At 38.8% G+C, this 16,513-nt stretch overlaps 3 protein-coding genes across 7 annotated transcripts in view; 1 reads left to right on the forward strand and 2 right to left on the reverse strand.

Moving 5' to 3' along the window:
* Window positions 1-9,517, reverse strand: part of Sln (monocarboxylic acid transporter silnoon) — a 36,989-nt gene extending 27,472 nt beyond the window's left edge. For all 4 annotated transcript variants that reach the window (XR_012453219.1, XR_012453218.1, XM_074110554.1 and 1 more), the window contains exon 1: window positions 9,101-9,517. Coding sequence is in view for 2 of the 4 variants with exons in the window: in XM_074110554.1 (XP_073966655.1) it covers window positions 9,101-9,133 (33 nt within the window). In the remaining 2 variants the exon portion in view is untranslated. The remainder of the gene's footprint in view (window positions 1-9,100) is intronic.
* Window positions 1-16,513, forward strand: part of LOC141444833 (uncharacterized) — a 337,995-nt gene that overhangs the window by 87,948 nt on the left and 233,534 nt on the right. The window lies entirely within an intron of this gene.
* On the reverse strand, window positions 10,339-16,029 carry LOC141444594 (uncharacterized). Its single transcript, XM_074110161.1, has 3 exons — window positions 15,799-16,029; window positions 14,931-15,053; window positions 10,339-12,468 (listed from the first exon to the last, which is right to left on the reverse strand). The coding sequence occupies exons 1-3, from the start codon at window positions 15,934-15,936 to the stop codon at window positions 11,359-11,361; spliced, it is 1,371 nt and encodes a 456-aa protein (XP_073966262.1). The 5' UTR covers window positions 15,937-16,029; the 3' UTR covers window positions 10,339-11,358.

The raw sequence follows: 16,513 nt of genomic DNA on the forward strand, positions 1-16,513 counted from the left end.
CACTGCCATCGCCGTCTAGGTGGCCTTTTCGAGTCAATGGTGCTATGGGTATGGGTACTTTACGAAATTCGATGATGACCAAACTCAGCTATCTCTCTTAAAATAATTCTAATAGCTTTTCAACGAGGAAGAGCAATGCCACGGGCTAAATCAGAGTCACACTCGTGTATTAAGGGTTCAGTAAAATTCAGTCCGCCCCGGTGGCAATTTTGGGGGGAGGGGCGATGAAATTCCTAATAAATACTGGGCGACAGAAAATCTGGCCCTCAAATGTATGCAGTAATAAGTAATTATGTATGTAGAGAAGGCCAAATTTTGTGCTGCTGAGTATAAATACTACTGAATCTCATCAAATTCTCGCGTCACACGCAGTGTTTGTGACCAAACTCCTTCGAAACGGCTTGACCGATTTTTATTATTTTTTTGTGTATATTCGGTAGGTCTGAGAATAGGATGTAAACAATTTTTCATACTTCTACGCGGACGGAGTCGCGGGCAACAGCTAGTAATATCTAGATAAAAATATATTGCACAATTTTGTCGCACCTACGACTCGGACTGAGCACGAAATTTTCCATTACTATACTGACACGAAATTGGGGAATCCCCTTTCTATAATTGGATGGTACAATAGTCTTGTATATTATAGTTTTTTAAAACCTAAACAAGATGGCGGCAAAATCTTCTTTCGCAAAAAATGGTGCACTCGCTTTTTGAAGGTAGCCATACTTATCGTTAGTGAGTTGGAAAAACCTCGGCTGCCAAACTGTTCCATAAATGACATATACGAGGTAAAAAGGATAACTTAAACTTCACGGTGGATGACCGCCACCCATCAACATGATGTTGATGGAAGCTACTTATATGCCGAGTAGTGCGGTGATGGAATTTAGCAGCCATGAGCCCGACAAGTTCATCGGAGCACGCCCCGTTGTAGTTAGACCCTATATAGAAAACGCAAAGAGAGCTAACATCAGAATCTCGAAGACCTGAGGGTCAAGCTTCCCAGAGAGTACCTACGAGCCGCCCTATACGCTGTAGACGATCAAGTGGGAGGAGCCGATATTGAGGGGCACCAGACCGAAGATGAGAGCAATAATCCAAGTGAGGTCGATTTTGAGCCTTGTACTGTTGTAGACAATGGCTCGGTATGAAGTACCGTCTCGCTCGGCTGAGGACCGCCGACTTTTAACGACTTACAAAGATTTAAAAAGAATCTAACAACCAAGTAACAACCCTTCAGAATTACGTCATGCTTCAGAAGAAGGGAAAATGAAGCCCTATGACTGGCGACTGAGTGAAACGTTTGTTATACAGAAATAGGTCGTACTTGGGTTACGTCATCCGTAATTAAATCACTCCATTTTCCTCGCCTACGCGAGAAAAACTGGGAAAATGAATCAGTCGCGTACCATCAGCCAAATATGTGGTCTACGAGTAGTTGTGCAAGGTGTCCGCCGGATTGCTACCACCATCTTGCTCGCTAATCCTGCCGTGAAGCAGCAGTGCTTGCACTGTTGTGTTTCGGCGTGGAGAGTAAGACAGCCGGTGAAATTACTGGCACTTGAGGTATCCCATCTTAGGCCTCTAGGTTGGCAACGCATCTGCAATACCCCTGGTGTTGCAGGTGTATATGGGCGGTGGTGATCTCTTACCATCAGGAGACCCACTTGCTCGTTTGCCATCCAGTCGAATAAAAAAAAAAAAAACCGCCCTTACGTTGATAATCATTTGCATGTCATAAAACAATAATGCCAAAAGACATGTGTCAACTTGAAAGTTCGACTTTAGCGACATATTCAATTGATACGAGTAGGAACTTGTTTAAAAATTGATGGTACCTACTGAAGGTTCCCGCGGTTCCGTTCAAGCAAACAAAAATGTTAAGTATTTGGGAGTCAATGGAGCAAGTGCGTGTTTAATAACCAACATTTAGGCTCTGCCTGTGTTAGGACGTCCCGCTCTTCCTTTGCTTGGGTGATAGGTACTTGTAGGAATCCAGAGGTCAGAGTATGAAGGTTATAATAAATAGGGAATTATAATTTAATTGTGTTAGTATTGAACACAATTACATTTTGAGAAAAACATTTTGGAGGGTATTAATTTTGGATCGAATTAAAAATAACCAATTCTTGTGGACTAATTTCCACAGTATTAATCACACTTATTGGTCTCGCTATAGTTAGAAATAAATTTAAGTATAGTCACTATAGTTACATAATTATTCACATACTAGCTATTTAAGACTAAATTAAACTTAAAACTTAATTAAAGTACAACTACAAAGTAAACGCGTCGTCGAGATTTCCTGCCACAGGCATCACACTAAAACTGCGTTTAATTTAAGGTTTGAATTAACGGTCAAATTGTAACACAAGTTTCTCGGTATTTCGAACACAAATGGACTGAAAATAGAAAAATACCTACATGTACATTTATTAGCGGTACTTCTTATGTTTTTATTAGGTACTAGCTGTTTCCCGGGGCTTCGCCCCCGTTGTAATTTTTCTAAATTTTCTTCCATAAAAACCTTCTCCTGACAATAACGAACACAACAAACTAAGAATTAGCGAAATCGGTCCAGCCGTACCCGAGTTTTGCGCTTAGCAACACATTTTACGATTTATTTTTATTTATAGTAGATACAATTACAATTATATATACAATTTTAAATAGTTTCGTTGTTTCATTACAAAACGTGTGAAAATTTTACCGTTAGTTTCAAATGTTAAAATAAATGGAATATATAGACTAGATAAAGATTTTCTATAGCATCGCAGTTAAACTCCATCCCACCGTTATACATATAACCTTGAGTCATCAAAATCAATACTTGGTATCGCACCGTAATTACTCAGTATTAGAACTGGTACGGTGCAGCACCGAGCACGGCTTTCTTTGCCGTGACTAAGAGAAATCGATAAAACAGAAAAATACAGCTTTGAACGCTGATCAGTACCTAGTGGCATGAGAACTTCTGCGCGCAACTGGCCGTTTAGAGAAAAGCAAAATTCCAAATGACTGATTCTAAATAAAAAATAAAATAAATAAATATCATGGGACACTTGACACCAATTGACCTAGTCCCAAACTAAGCAAAGCTTGTAATATGGATAAACATAACTTATATAGATAAATACATACTTAAATACATATTAAACATCCAAGACCCGAGAACAAACATTCGTGTTATTCATACAAATATCTGCCCCGGCCGGGATTCGAACCAGGACCTCAAGCTTCATAGTCAGGTTCTCTTACCACTTAGCCATCGGTCGTCAAATCGTTCTCGTCGATTCTCTTTTGTTTTTTTCCTCTATTTTTTACGCGACACATGTATACCTACGAAGTTCGAATTTTGCGCTTCGTAGTAGGGCCTTCATCTTAGATAGGGCCCCTAAGGGCCAGCAGGGCTACTACGAAACTCGAAGTTTGTGTCATGCGGTCCCTCTGACACTTACGGGTTTCGAGTTTCGTAGTAGCCCTCCTGAGGGTCTATTGCGTAACGTTTCTGACACTCGCGATCACAATCAAAAATGTCAGTCGTTTTGTTTAATCGCGAGTGATCGAAGAAAGTACTGTCTTAGCAGGGGTCGGACAAAAAGTGCGGATGACGTAAAAATACACAAAGATGAAAAACTTCCGTGAGACATCTAGTAACAAAGTAGCATTAATGAAGTAACAAAATAAACGTAAATAAATCAATGGAATTCAGTGAATAAAATAAATTTCATATCGTTTAATAAAGAGGTTGATAAATGATAAGTGATAATTATTTTGAAAATTAAAAATACTATTTGAAATCACCTATAAGTGGTATGACGTCATCGGCACTTTTTGTCCGACCCCTGGTCTTTATCTTTAGACAATATGGCGGCACGACATATATCTACCAACCCCGTAAAATACTCCAAAGCTAAGTAGTTATACCTAAAGTCTGGTCGGGGCGAATAATAGTAACAATATCATTGCAAATAGTAAAATAATTCTCAAGAAGTAAAACCGTCTAGCCAAGCACAATTACATACTTTAACCGTATACTATGTATACCTACTATAACAATTCACATGCTGAAATGTTGTGGCTAGATTTCGTTGACCTTCGCTGTATAGTTATATAACTAAAGCAATTACGATTTCATTCATTAGTTATATTATGTAGTTACTAACTTAGTTGTTTTGTTACATAGTTAACACAACGACATTACCTACTCAGTGCCTGAACGTAAGGGACGTTCTTTTATTACTAACTAGCGTTTACCCGCGGCTTCGCACGCGTAAACCATAAAATACAGCAGCTTTAGTCGCCATGGCCTACCTTTAAACCCATGCCAAAGCCCTGAGTCATGACTGGAACCTTCGACACACGCTGCGAGGTTGCGACTGGTTCCTCCATTAAAAAGTTGGCAGGTATCCTTCAAGTATCCGAATAGTAATCGATTTTGTTCGCGCGTTGAGTCAGACAGACACACAATCAACTTTTAGCTGTAGGTGTGTGAAAATCATCCCACTATCCATATCCATACCAAGATTATAAATGCGAAAGTGTGTGTGTTTGTATTTTTGCAAAGTTCCCGCGGGATAGCGATAAACGAATTCTACGTGGACATGGCAGAGTCGCGGGCAATAGGCTAGTCCACTATAACAGGTTCCAGGTGGTAGGACCTGTGCAAGGTCCGCCCGGATTGCTACCACCATCTTGCTCGCTAATCCGGCCGTGAAGCAGCAGTGTTTGCACTGTTGCGTTTCGGCGTGGAGAGTAAGACAGCCGGTGAAATTACTGGCACTTGAGGTATCCCATTTTAGGCCTCTAGGTTGCCAACGCATCTGCAATTCCCCTGGTGTGGAGACCCACTTGCTCGTTTGCAAAAAAACAACGATCTGATATTTCCTTTTTAACTCCTGACGCAAAAAGAGGGGTGTTATCATTTTACTAGTCTTCCCCCGCGTGGAATTCGGTTATCGCGCGCGCCCTGGGGAACTGTGCATTTTTCCGGGATAAAAACTAGCTTTGTCACTCTCTGGCCCATAATCTATCTCTATGCCAAAAATCACGTCGATCCGTCGCTCCGTTTCAACGTGAAGGGCGATAAACATACAAACACACCTTCGCTATTGTATGGATGATTTCAATTCGGGTTTTGTTCCGTGTACCTTGATTTTAGAGAAGCTCGATATTTCGGCACAGAAAGAAATAGTGAATGCGACAGCAATCGTCCACACTTACTATATAGTATATAGGTATGGTATAGGTATAGGGGACACTGCAGGGCTACTCGAAAGTCGAAACTCGAAGTTCGTGTCTTGCGGTCCCTCTGACACTTATGCTATTAATGAGCGAGAGGGACGGTACGATACGAACTTCGAATTTCGTAGTAGCCCTGCTGTTACTCGCGTCCGCAGGATTTACCAACCACAGCCCACCTGTCCCCTGGGTGGTGGGAGTGAGAAAACTTAAGGCGAATTTAACGTTCTGATAAATAGAGAAACGCATAATTATGAGCGGTATCCACGTGAAAAGAAATGGAAAAAGAACACAAAAAGATTCCGAAAAACAAATCTTAATTTGATTGCTTAATAACGATAACTTGTCCGGGTGAGCGGTTAGTTCCAATGGAATGCCGAAAGTTTCTCGATGAGGGCTACGGTATAGATGTCGCTAGCGTCACTGCTTAAGTGGCTAAATAAGAAACAAACAAGCTGAGATATGTGGTGCATAGGGGAAATTCGTGTCTGTACCGTTGTCCAGCAGTGGTGTAGCGGTATAGCACACGGCACGGAATGCCGAGGACCTGGGTTCGATTCCCAGTGCTGGTCTTATTTTTCTGGTTTTTCTGTGCATCTATATTTCAGTTTGTATTTTCAATTTTGAAAAGAAATGCTTGTTCGGGGACCCTTGACTAGAGATGTTGGACCATACACCTGACGCAATCTCGTGGCTTGGGACCCTGAATGTGGATTTATAGCTAGTTTGTAGTTTCTTTCTTTAGTGTTATTGTTTAATGTTTTACGCCATACGATCAAATAAAACTATAGGTATACGGCCTCAAGTCATCTCGAGTTTTTTACCTATACTCATTTCATTTCAGTTTCTCTACCAGTCTCCAGTGCCCTTAGTGTAAGTTTTCGGTTACAAAATACGTCTCGATCGCGTTCGCGTTAAAATCTCAATTTGTATGCAAACACGAACAGCGCCTCTAGCGGAACGTTTGTGATGTTCGTGTTTCCATACAAATTGAGATTTTAACGCGAACGCGATCGAGACGTATTTTGTAACCGAAAACTTACACTAAGGGCACAGTGCATTTTATAGCATCGTCTTACTGCATACTCCAGACTGCAACATACCGTCTGTGTGAGCGGGACGTGGGTATTGATCCCGGGCGAGCAATGACCTCGCCATGTGTCTTTATACCTACAGGCCTATACTACGAAATTTGAACTTCGTCTGCCGTCCCGCTGATGCTTTTATCATTTAATACGAGAGTGAGAGAGATAGTACGATACGAAATTGGATTTTCGAATGTCGTAGTAGCCCCCAGGCTACAGACTTCGCTACGTGCCTTTGCTTATTGCTTGTTTACCTAAAAATCAAAAAAATGTTGACAAGCGAAATATTGCTAGATGACGTCATGGCGTTAGTGGCTTAGGTAAAAACGTGACGTAAATGCCACGGCACGCTCGCTTTGCTCGCTCAGCTTGCGCGATAGGGTCATTGTACGGTATTTGACAACTCCTGAATTTGCCATATCCTAATCCTATCTATTATCGTATCGAGATCGAGAACATATTACCTGTCATTTATATTCACCTTTTTAGGGTTCCGTAATCCGTACCCAAAGGGTGCCATCGGGACTATTCGGGACCCTATTACTGATTTTACCCATGTTTGACAAATAAACGTTATTGAATTTGAATTTGGACAGGCTCGCCGCGCCGTCCGCGCACCAGACAATCAGACCAGGGGTAAACTACGAAATTTGAAAATCGAAGTTCGTATCATACCTTTCCTCTCACTCTCGTATTAAATGATATAAGTTTCAGCGGGATGGCAAGATATGAAGTTCGAATGAGGGCTACGGTTTTCGCGCTCACCAGTTGGCGCCACTGTAGACGAAGGTCCTAGAAGGTCCTGCCTGAATTATAGTGGTTAGTTTGTTATTATACGGGCGTGAAAACAAATTAAATCATATTTAATACCTTAAAATCGTACCATAAAAATATTGAGCATGCCACAGTGTTGCGTAGTCCCGTTTTGTTCGAAAAAGAGGGAGATTTCCGAAAGACAAACCTGTCTCAAGACATTCGAATCATTCCGTAACGCATAGGTATTTGCCATAATCAATTTCAGGTATCTATTGCAAAATATTTACAAAATATCCGCGTAGCTCACCCAAAAACAGTGAAGTTTGACATTTCGGAGACCTCTTGCTACATTAGCGCCTCTAGCGGCGAATTCATACGCGATCGCAGCGTATAGGGCCTGAGGTGCTAACGAAATTCGAAAATCGAAGTTCGTGTCGTTCCGTCCCCTGACACTTATACTATTTAATACAAGAGTGAGAGGGATGGTACGATACGAACTTCGATTTTCGAATTTCGGAGTAGGCCCTCTACAGTTTGCGCGTCCGACCCCCGTAACACACTGACCCAGTTTCGTTTGACGCAGAACCTTTGTACGCGGTAAATCCGCGTTTGACAACTGGATAGCCCAGTTTTTTAGAGAACTAGAGAGGCAGTAGTGGTTGCTAACCTAAAGCGACCGGTTGCCAAAAAAAGCGTTGAAGCTACAAAGAATTTTGATTTCGTAGTAGAGGCCAGTAGTGAACGCTCAATATTAGAAGTTCATAGTGTCGTACCGTCCTTCTCCCTCTCGTATTAAATAATATTAGCGTCTGCGGGACGGTAAGATACGAAGTTCGAATTTTTCATTTCGTAGTATAGGGCCAGTGGCAGTAAAACGCTCAGGAACGATATTAGGAGACGTTTGAGGAGCATAGAAAAATGTGACGTCACGGCATGTCATTGCCATACAAAATCTACGAATTTGACAGCTTATAAAAGTTTTAACAGGTTGAAAAACAAACTCAATTTAATTTGATTGCTTAGTAACGACATCTCTTGTCCGGGTGAGCGGTTGGTTCCAATGGAGTGCCGAAAGTTTCTCGATGAGGGCTATGGTATAGATGTCGCTAGCGTCACTGCTTAAGTGGCTAAATAAGAAACAAACAAAGCTGAGATATGAGGTGCATAGGGGAAATTCGTGTCTGTACCGTTGACCAGCAGTGGTGTAGCGGTATAGCACGCGGTACGGAATACCGAGGACCTGGGTTCGATTCCCAGTGCTGGTCTTATTTTTCTGGTTTTTCTGTGCATCTATCTATATTTCAGTTAGTATTTTCAATTGAGAAAAAATTGGTTTCTGTTAAAATTTTAATTTTTAATACAAACTTTTTAGCTGAAAATTTTTGTTAACTTTACTTGCATTGTCATTAAACTTACAACTTACTTAACATGAAGCCAATGGGACCACTGGAACTGGGTCAAAATGAGCTCGCAAGATGGCAAGTTGAATAAAAGCTTTTGTTCTAATGTTAAATATTTCTAAGCCATTAAAACTTTATTAATTAATCTGATTAGAGTGTGTATCATAAGATAATACAGACATGGATAAATTCCACCAGTTCCGATTTTATACATCGTAGCCCCACGTTGGGCGCCAATACGTAGTAAGCAAACGATTCATTATATAAATAATATATTTGTACTTTTTAAACTCAACAGCATTCCGTCCACAAACACATGCAATCAAATAGAACCAACAAAATACTTTACTCCACGGCTATACGTATAGATAACAACGTCTGTGGACATATTCATGTCATTAATGTCATGAATTATAATAGAGAAAAAATAAATTAATAGGACAGCTTACTCGACAACTCGAAGCATTTGAGTAAGTAGGAATTTGACGGCTATTAAGTTTCACTTTTTATTTTTTTAAACGTAAACATGTAACGAGCTATAATTGGCGTGGAATTATATTCTCATTATAACTTAATTAAGAACTTAAGCCGCATTACAATGAAACTGTATCTTACCTGATTAAAAATAAATTCTCTTGGCAGAGACATGGCTTCGAGTCCTTACAGCTACTGATGTCCGGAGGTGCGGGTAACGAAATAGGTATATCACACTTAAAATGGTCCTCCGACTCCGTCGAACCGAGTTTCCTTGCCTTAAAGGCTAACGCTGGATACATTAGATGACAGAAAACCTTTAAGGTAGCCGTTGTTACAATTTAATCGAAACCTTTTCCTTAAAAAATCAACCGTTCCAACTTTTTTTCTCGAAACGTCACCGATAAAACGCTCAAATTGTGTATTACGGGGACACTGTCATCTTTTTTTACTTTTTAAATTTCTCACTGGGCCCAACCGATGGCCCAGTATTGCTCGATGCAATTTTTTATGCGATTCCCGTTTTTTGGCACTGTTTACGCAAAAGCGACTGGCCACCACGACAAGAGAACTAGTAATGAGCAAAACTCGGAAAATGCGCGCGCACCACTCAAAATCGATATGATTACAAACTTATAAATGCGGGTGGACGAATCTGTAACTAAATTTAGCGCGTCTTCTTCTTGGCCGTTTTTTTTACCCTTAGAAGCTAGCGACGCGCTCGCTAGCAAAAATAAGTTTGCTGTTCTAAATGGAAGGACGTCATAGTTTCAGGAAATGTCATTTTTTTTAAATCTACAAATTTGTCATCAGTGTGTAGGTTTTTATAACCCACATTCGTAATGTATGAGAAATTACTTACTTCCTTTTCATTCCTAGAGCCGTATTTTTTGTCACTGCTTTAAAAATCTCGTATCTATATCTTTTGCTAACAAAATTGACTTTTGAAATAATGAGTATATTGTTCTTTTAAGATAATGATTGATTTTGAGCTACGAGCTTTTATAACCTCCTGAGGCCCACGTCAAATTTCGATGAAAAGAATTTGAAACTTAATGTCAATTAATAAAAGTTGTCATTTGCTTGTGTTGTGTTGGCGCTTAGGAGGATAAAAGCAGTTACGATTTGTAATCAACTTCAAAAAAAGGAGGTACCGTTTAAGTTAGTCTGCATTTTGAAAATGAAAACGCTTGTGTCGGTCTTAGGGAAAAAATTGAACTTTGTAATTCGTCTCGTTAGCCGTTGCATTTTATGAACTTGCACAGACACCTATAGTCAGCTATATATTTAGAGATATACGAACATTCAGTGCGGGAGTCCGACTCGCACTTGGCGGTTTTTTATCAAATAATTTCATTTGGTAAAAGAAACACTGAAAAAAAAATCGATTTATTGTTTTTATTTTAAATACTTATGAAGTCCCTACCTCTACGTTACGTTGTGACACTTATTTACTATTTTCTACATTTGAATATAAGTATTACATGACTAAAGTTATACCCATTTGGGCATTTAAATATCACTACAAACAAATGTTTCTAAAAATAATGAGGGCTATCGTTTTTTGTCACTAGTCACTAGATGGCGCACTGTTGCGTGAGGTTTTTAAGTATGGCTTTCAAAGTCTGTTATTACGGGCGTGAAAACAAAGTTTAGATTAAAATCATATTTAATACACCTTAAAACCGTACCATAAAAATATCGAGCATGCCACAGTGTTGCATAGTCCCCGTTTTGTTCGGAAAAAAGGGAGGACAAAGGTTTCCGAAATACAAAACTGTCTCAAAACACAGACATTCATTGCCCCGGAACGCATATTTGCCATAATTAATTTCAGATATTGCAAAATATTCACAAAATTATTCTAATTATAAATAAACCCGCGTAGCTCACCCAAAAACTATGAAATTTGACATTTCGGAGACCTCACGCTACACTAGCGCCTCTAGTGGCGAATTCATACGCGATAGCCCTCATTGAATCCGAATGTTAGAAATACAACATACGCTTATTTAGTGTCCTACCAAGATTGCATAACTCTTTATTCTACATAAAACTCATGTAATTGCCATAAGGATTTCAATTTTCGGATCGTGCAATAGTGTTAAAAAAAAACATGTCGACAAATACGGGGTAGCATAAAACTAATTTTAAATAAATAAAAACAGCCGGTTTTTAGCCAAGGTAGAGCGAGATAGTCTACACCGCTTCCGCGCCTCTCAAAAGGTGGCATTAAAATTTTATTTTTCACTGGACACAGGAAAATCGCCCATGTCTGGGTCTAAAGCAACCGCTCGACGCTCACCTTGTTCTAAGTATTCATTAAGTATTCAGTTTAACGCCTTGAAGAAAACCGGCAAATCTAGCTTTACTTAAAACTCTTGTAAATACGGCCACTGTCACAAGCTTTCTTTACTCAATTCCACATCGAAACAGGTCTGAGTTTCAGTTGAATGGAAACTAAGCAAATCATCAGATTTCACATCAAATTTGAACTCTCCCGTCTGTGTTTCCGCTGAAGCTAAACTTATACTTAAAGGACTAGATGACACACTGTCAAAAAGCTTTAAATTCAACTTAGGTGTATCACATAAACACCCACAAGTTTGCGTCTCTTTTATACTTAAATCTGGTGATTGTGTCTCAGATGTTATAGTCTCTTTATGAGATTTGCTTAAACCAAATTCAACTGGGAATGTTTGAGTTTGTATATCAGATAGCGATACAGTTTCCGAAAAAAAAATATCGTCTTCACTAGTTTGTGATTTGAGCGAAAGTAAATCTTCAAAAACTGTCTGTGTTGATATTTCATCGGTCTTTGCTTCATTGTCCAACTTCCATGAAGGCAGAGCTACGTCGTTTCTTATGTTATCTTCAGGTTTTGTTTGAGTAGCCAGAGACCGTTTTGGACTATCATACATGTAGTCCACTTTATCATCGACTTTCACTTTCTTACTCTCCGTTACAGTTTCCGCTAGCCGTTTCTTAGCTTTCTTTTCTTTCTTATACTGCTCATGCATTTCAGGGTGTCTTCTCATCATATGCACTAACAGACGCTCATGACTTTTATATGGTATATAGCAAACATCACACAAAAATGCAACGTTACAAGTTTTCAAATGCCTTTCAAATTCCCTCTGACAAAGGCTGAGGTTACATCTCTCACAGAGTATTTTGGTACTGTGGACTTTATTGTAATGTTGATTTAGGTATTTACGTTCGGAGAAATATTTGCTTTTGTCCGAATTGTAGTTGTATGAGCAGTCATCATACAAACAATAATACTGGCAGTCTATGGTTGATTTTTCTGTGAAACCATGGTGTTTGACGAGGTGGTTATGTAAGTATCTCTTTAAGTATTTCTCTCTGCATTGGTTTTTTGTTGCATATGGGCATGGAAGGAGTATTTTTGAATCAGTGTTGTTGGCTGATATGGCAAGGATTAGTTTATCTTCACGGAGTATGCACGATATTGAGGTTTCTTGCTTCAAAGATTTCGTTGTTTTTTTCTGTAAATCGATAAATTCATCATTAATAAAATGTAATAACTTTTATTCTTAAAATAGAAACATTAACTGAATTTAAAATGTGAACGAAAGTAGGGCTAACGTTTTCACGCTCACCAGTTGGCGCCACTGTAGATTAAGGTCCTGCCTGAAGTATAGTAGTACTTCGTTATTGCGGGCGTAAAAAAAAAATTACATTTAAATCATATTTAATACCTTAAAACGTACCATAATAATATCGAGCATGACACAGTGTTGCGTAGTTCCGTTTTGTTCGAAAAAAGGGAGGACAAAGGTTCCCGAAAGACAAAACTGTCAACAAAACACAGATATTCATTGCCCCATAACGAATATTTGCCATAATCAATTTCAGTTCAGGTATTGCAAAATATTCAAAAAATTATTAAATTTTTTAATAAATCCGCGTAGTTCACCCAAAAACAGTGGCATTTGATATTTCGGAGACCTCTCGCTACACTAGCGCCTCTAGCGGGGAATTCACACGCGATAGCCCTCATTACAATTTTTTGGGTACTTTTTTGGGAAAAATACTATTCTGTCTTTCCCAGGGACTTAAACTATGTCCATATCAATTTTCATTTAAGTCAGTTCAGCGGTTTATGCGTGTGGAGAGTTAACAGGCAGTGTAATTTAATTTTCGTATTGTAGTTAATAACCTAACCAACAAAAAATGTTGACAACCCACAACTTTGTCACTTCAAAGTTCAATATCTCAAAAACGGCTTAACCGATTTTGATAAATCATGTCTAAGAACCATCGCTAGAAAACCTGATTTCAAATGAAAAAAACGGATTCAAATCGGTTCACCCGTTTAAGAGCTACGGTGCCACAGACAGACGCACAGACACACATAGTGGTCAAACTTAGAACACCCCTCTTTTTGCGTCGGGGGTTAAAAGGCTAATTAAGTGGGAAAAAAAACTAGTGTAGAAAAACTAAAAAATAGTAATTATGAATATTATGATACAACATAAGACTATCTACAGATTCCGGAACTTTTAACTTTTTTTAAATAAAAACGTGATGCGCAGAATATCCCAAAGCCCAACAAAAAAATTCACTCTTTCACCCTTTTCACACAATTTCACTCTTTTTTTTAACCCTGGACACAATAAGAGGGGTGTCATAATCATAAGTTCAACCCCAAAATCTGTCTATCTGTCTGTCTGTCTGTGGCATCATAGCTCTCAAACAGATTTATTTAATAAAAAAAAAAACATTTATTTCCGATAATTATTTGTTAATACACCATAATTTTTGATATCCATTAACAGATATTTCAGATAACAAGTAAAACAGTGTAAAGACCCTTAATTTATTAATTTTTTTCGAAGTCCATAACTAATTCGAGTAATTCGTGTTTTATTCACATATTAAGAAAAAAATATCGAAAATACAATCTGAGACATGGATGCACAGAAAAACCAGAAAAAGAGACCAGCACTGGGAATCGAACCCAGGTCCTCAGCATTCAGTGTTGCGTGCTATAACCCCTACACCACTGCCGGACAGGAATCTAGACACGAATTTTTCCTATGCATACATATCTCAGGTTGCTTATTTCTACTTTGCTACTTAAGCAGCAGCACTAGCGACATATATGTGGCGTCGACAGACGTCACACTCTTTCGGAACCAACCGCTCACCCAGACAAGAGATGTCGCTACTAAGCAATCAAATTATGATTGGTTTTTAAGTCTTTTTGTATTTTTTATTTCAACTCCAAATTTGTTACATTTACGGGTATCCCGTGAAACCATATCGAAAAAAAAATTTTTTTTTGTCAATTTCGCGAAAAAGTTAATTATCAGGTAATTCATATCAATGAACTGAGTTGTCTGCCGAAGTTAACGAATATAAAAAAACACGGTGTATAATATGCAATAAAAAACTGTAACAGATGGTCCAATTTCAATACAGTTTTTTATGTGAAAGCGAGTTTGCTTGTGGTTATTAGTTATGTTTCACTGAAATCGTTTGACCAATTTTTAAGATATTAAACTTTAAAATGTCAATGTCAAAGGTTTTCTAACTTATCTAAGTTGGTTAGGTTATTGTAAAGGGTCTCTCGGTTAGTGTAGAGTCGTCTGTCGGTTATTGTAGAGGTGTCTCCCCGTTAGTGTAGTGCAACTAGTGTAGTTGTCTCTCGGTTATTGTCGAGCCCATGTAGCGCCTGTGTGCAATCATTACATAAGCGTACGTAATGTATTACTAGAGTAAGCGTGCGGTTAAAAAACTGTTCTATGAAAGTGCTGCAGCCGGCGTCCCTAACACCGCCGTGCCCGTGTGCAACGCACACCCTGCACCATAGATAAAGCCCTCTTGTGTTATTATTATTATTATTTATAATGCACAGGCAGCTTATAGCTGATGCGTGCATATCATTGTTCACTTGTGTAATTATCTTGAAAGTACTTATTGGATAGTAATAAAAGATAACCACCTTGGCAGTATCCTTCAAGAACGCGTCAGCTTCCTGGCAGCGCCTCCTGAAGCCCCGGCACTGAGCCAGGCTCTCCTCGCACGCCGTACACAGCAGCTCTGTTACATCATCTCTCTTTGGTACCTAGAAAAAAATATTTTGATTATGACCAGTGTAGACCAGACCAAGGCTGTTCAATCTCAGAGGGTCTACTCCGAAATTCGAAAATCTAAGTTCGTATTGTACCGTTTCTCTCACTCTTGTATTAAAATAGTATAAGCGACAAAGGGACCGAACAACACAAACTTTGATTTTCGAATTTCGTAGTAGCTCTGCAGGTCCGATGGCCCACCAAGGAATTTGAATTTGCCCATCAACGCGTTAATCCGCCAGCTGACCAATAGCGCGACTAATTTTAGTATTAGGTAAGGTAGCTCTAAAAGTAGACACCCAGTGCCATCTCACACTTAAATAAAATTGTCTCTAGAAAAACTATTGGCCACCTATAGTGACAGAAAAAGGAAGTAATTAGGTAGTCAATTAAGCTTATTATTACTACAATGTTGTAGAAGTGTGAAAAGAAGGCTAAACAGCCTTAAGCAAGCATATTGCATGAGCTAATTCTTCACCTGAATATGGCTGTACGGTTGTGTTTCAATTACTTAAAAAAAAATGCCAATCAAAAAGGTTTTTTATACTACCAACTACCAGTGCTTTCGCTCATAAAGGCCATCATTTGCCAAGAAAATGTACCGCAAGAACATGGTAAAAATTATACATAAGTACTTATGTATTACAATTCACTTGACTATTATTAAAGTATAAGTAAGTTGTAAGTATTTAAAGCCTCCGTAGACAACGCCTTATTTAATAAATAAAATATATAAACCTCAGCTATGAGGTAGAAGTCATCAGCAAGGCCCCATTCTTGCATATTCTTCATTTCCCCCGACTCCGCCAAGCAGCCGCGGCAGAGCAACGCATACTCGCTCAGTGGCTTTTTCAATTCTACGTACGGTGCAGACATTTTCGTTTTAATTAATTAAATTAGACTTCATCAAGTAAATATTTAGTTAGTCGGGCATTCCAATTCCAAGGCCATCCGCTTCCGTTCCGTCCTCCGTCCGTGTTTTTTTTAACAGCTGAAGCTGACATTGACAGTTCAATTTTTTTACTTGAGACCAAAAGGCAAAAGGAACTAGCCCACTTCGTCGTGCTGTTCTTGTTATTTAGTAATTTAATTCTGAGAAACCTTTTTTCAAATGTTTCTCGGTATGTTTTCGCTATTACCATTGATTATTATAAGTCTACAGTAAAGTATTATACAATATTTCTGCTTACTAGATTATTGCTTTTTTGGCGGAAAAAGCCTCTTTGACTTTTATTTCACTCAATCACGTTTCGTTATCTAGCCCCAAGTTTTTTAATGATGTTACTCAGAAACTATGGCTTTTTAATAACAATATTTTTAGTGCATAATGAAAAACATAAGAAGAGCACAATAAAGTTATATTAGAATAACATCAAGTGAAAGAATGCTATTGTATTAATTTATAAAATGTAAATTTATACTGCGTAGAATGAAACACTATGATTTCCAGTGT

The sequence above is a fragment of the Choristoneura fumiferana genome, chromosome 30 (genome assembly GCF_025370935.1).
Source record: "Choristoneura fumiferana chromosome 30, NRCan_CFum_1, whole genome shotgun sequence".
Taxonomy (NCBI): Eukaryota; Metazoa; Arthropoda; class Insecta; order Lepidoptera; family Tortricidae; genus Choristoneura; species Choristoneura fumiferana.

What these genes read in the sequence shown, in the direction of transcription:
- LOC141444594 (XM_074110161.1), bottom strand. Translation starts at nt 15,936, where the DNA reads ATGTCTGCACCGTACGTAGAATTGAAAAAGCCACTGAGCGAGTATGCG. An exon ending in ACTTCTACCTCATAGCTGAG is followed by an intron (nt 15,054 to 15,798) that starts GTTTATATATTT and finishes ATTTTTTTCTAG; the next exon opens with GTACCAAAGAGAGATGATGT. An exon ending in TCTTGAAGGATACTGCCAAG is followed by an intron (nt 12,469 to 14,930) that starts GTGGTTATCTTT and finishes ATCGATTTACAG; the next exon opens with AAAAAAACAACGAAATCTTT.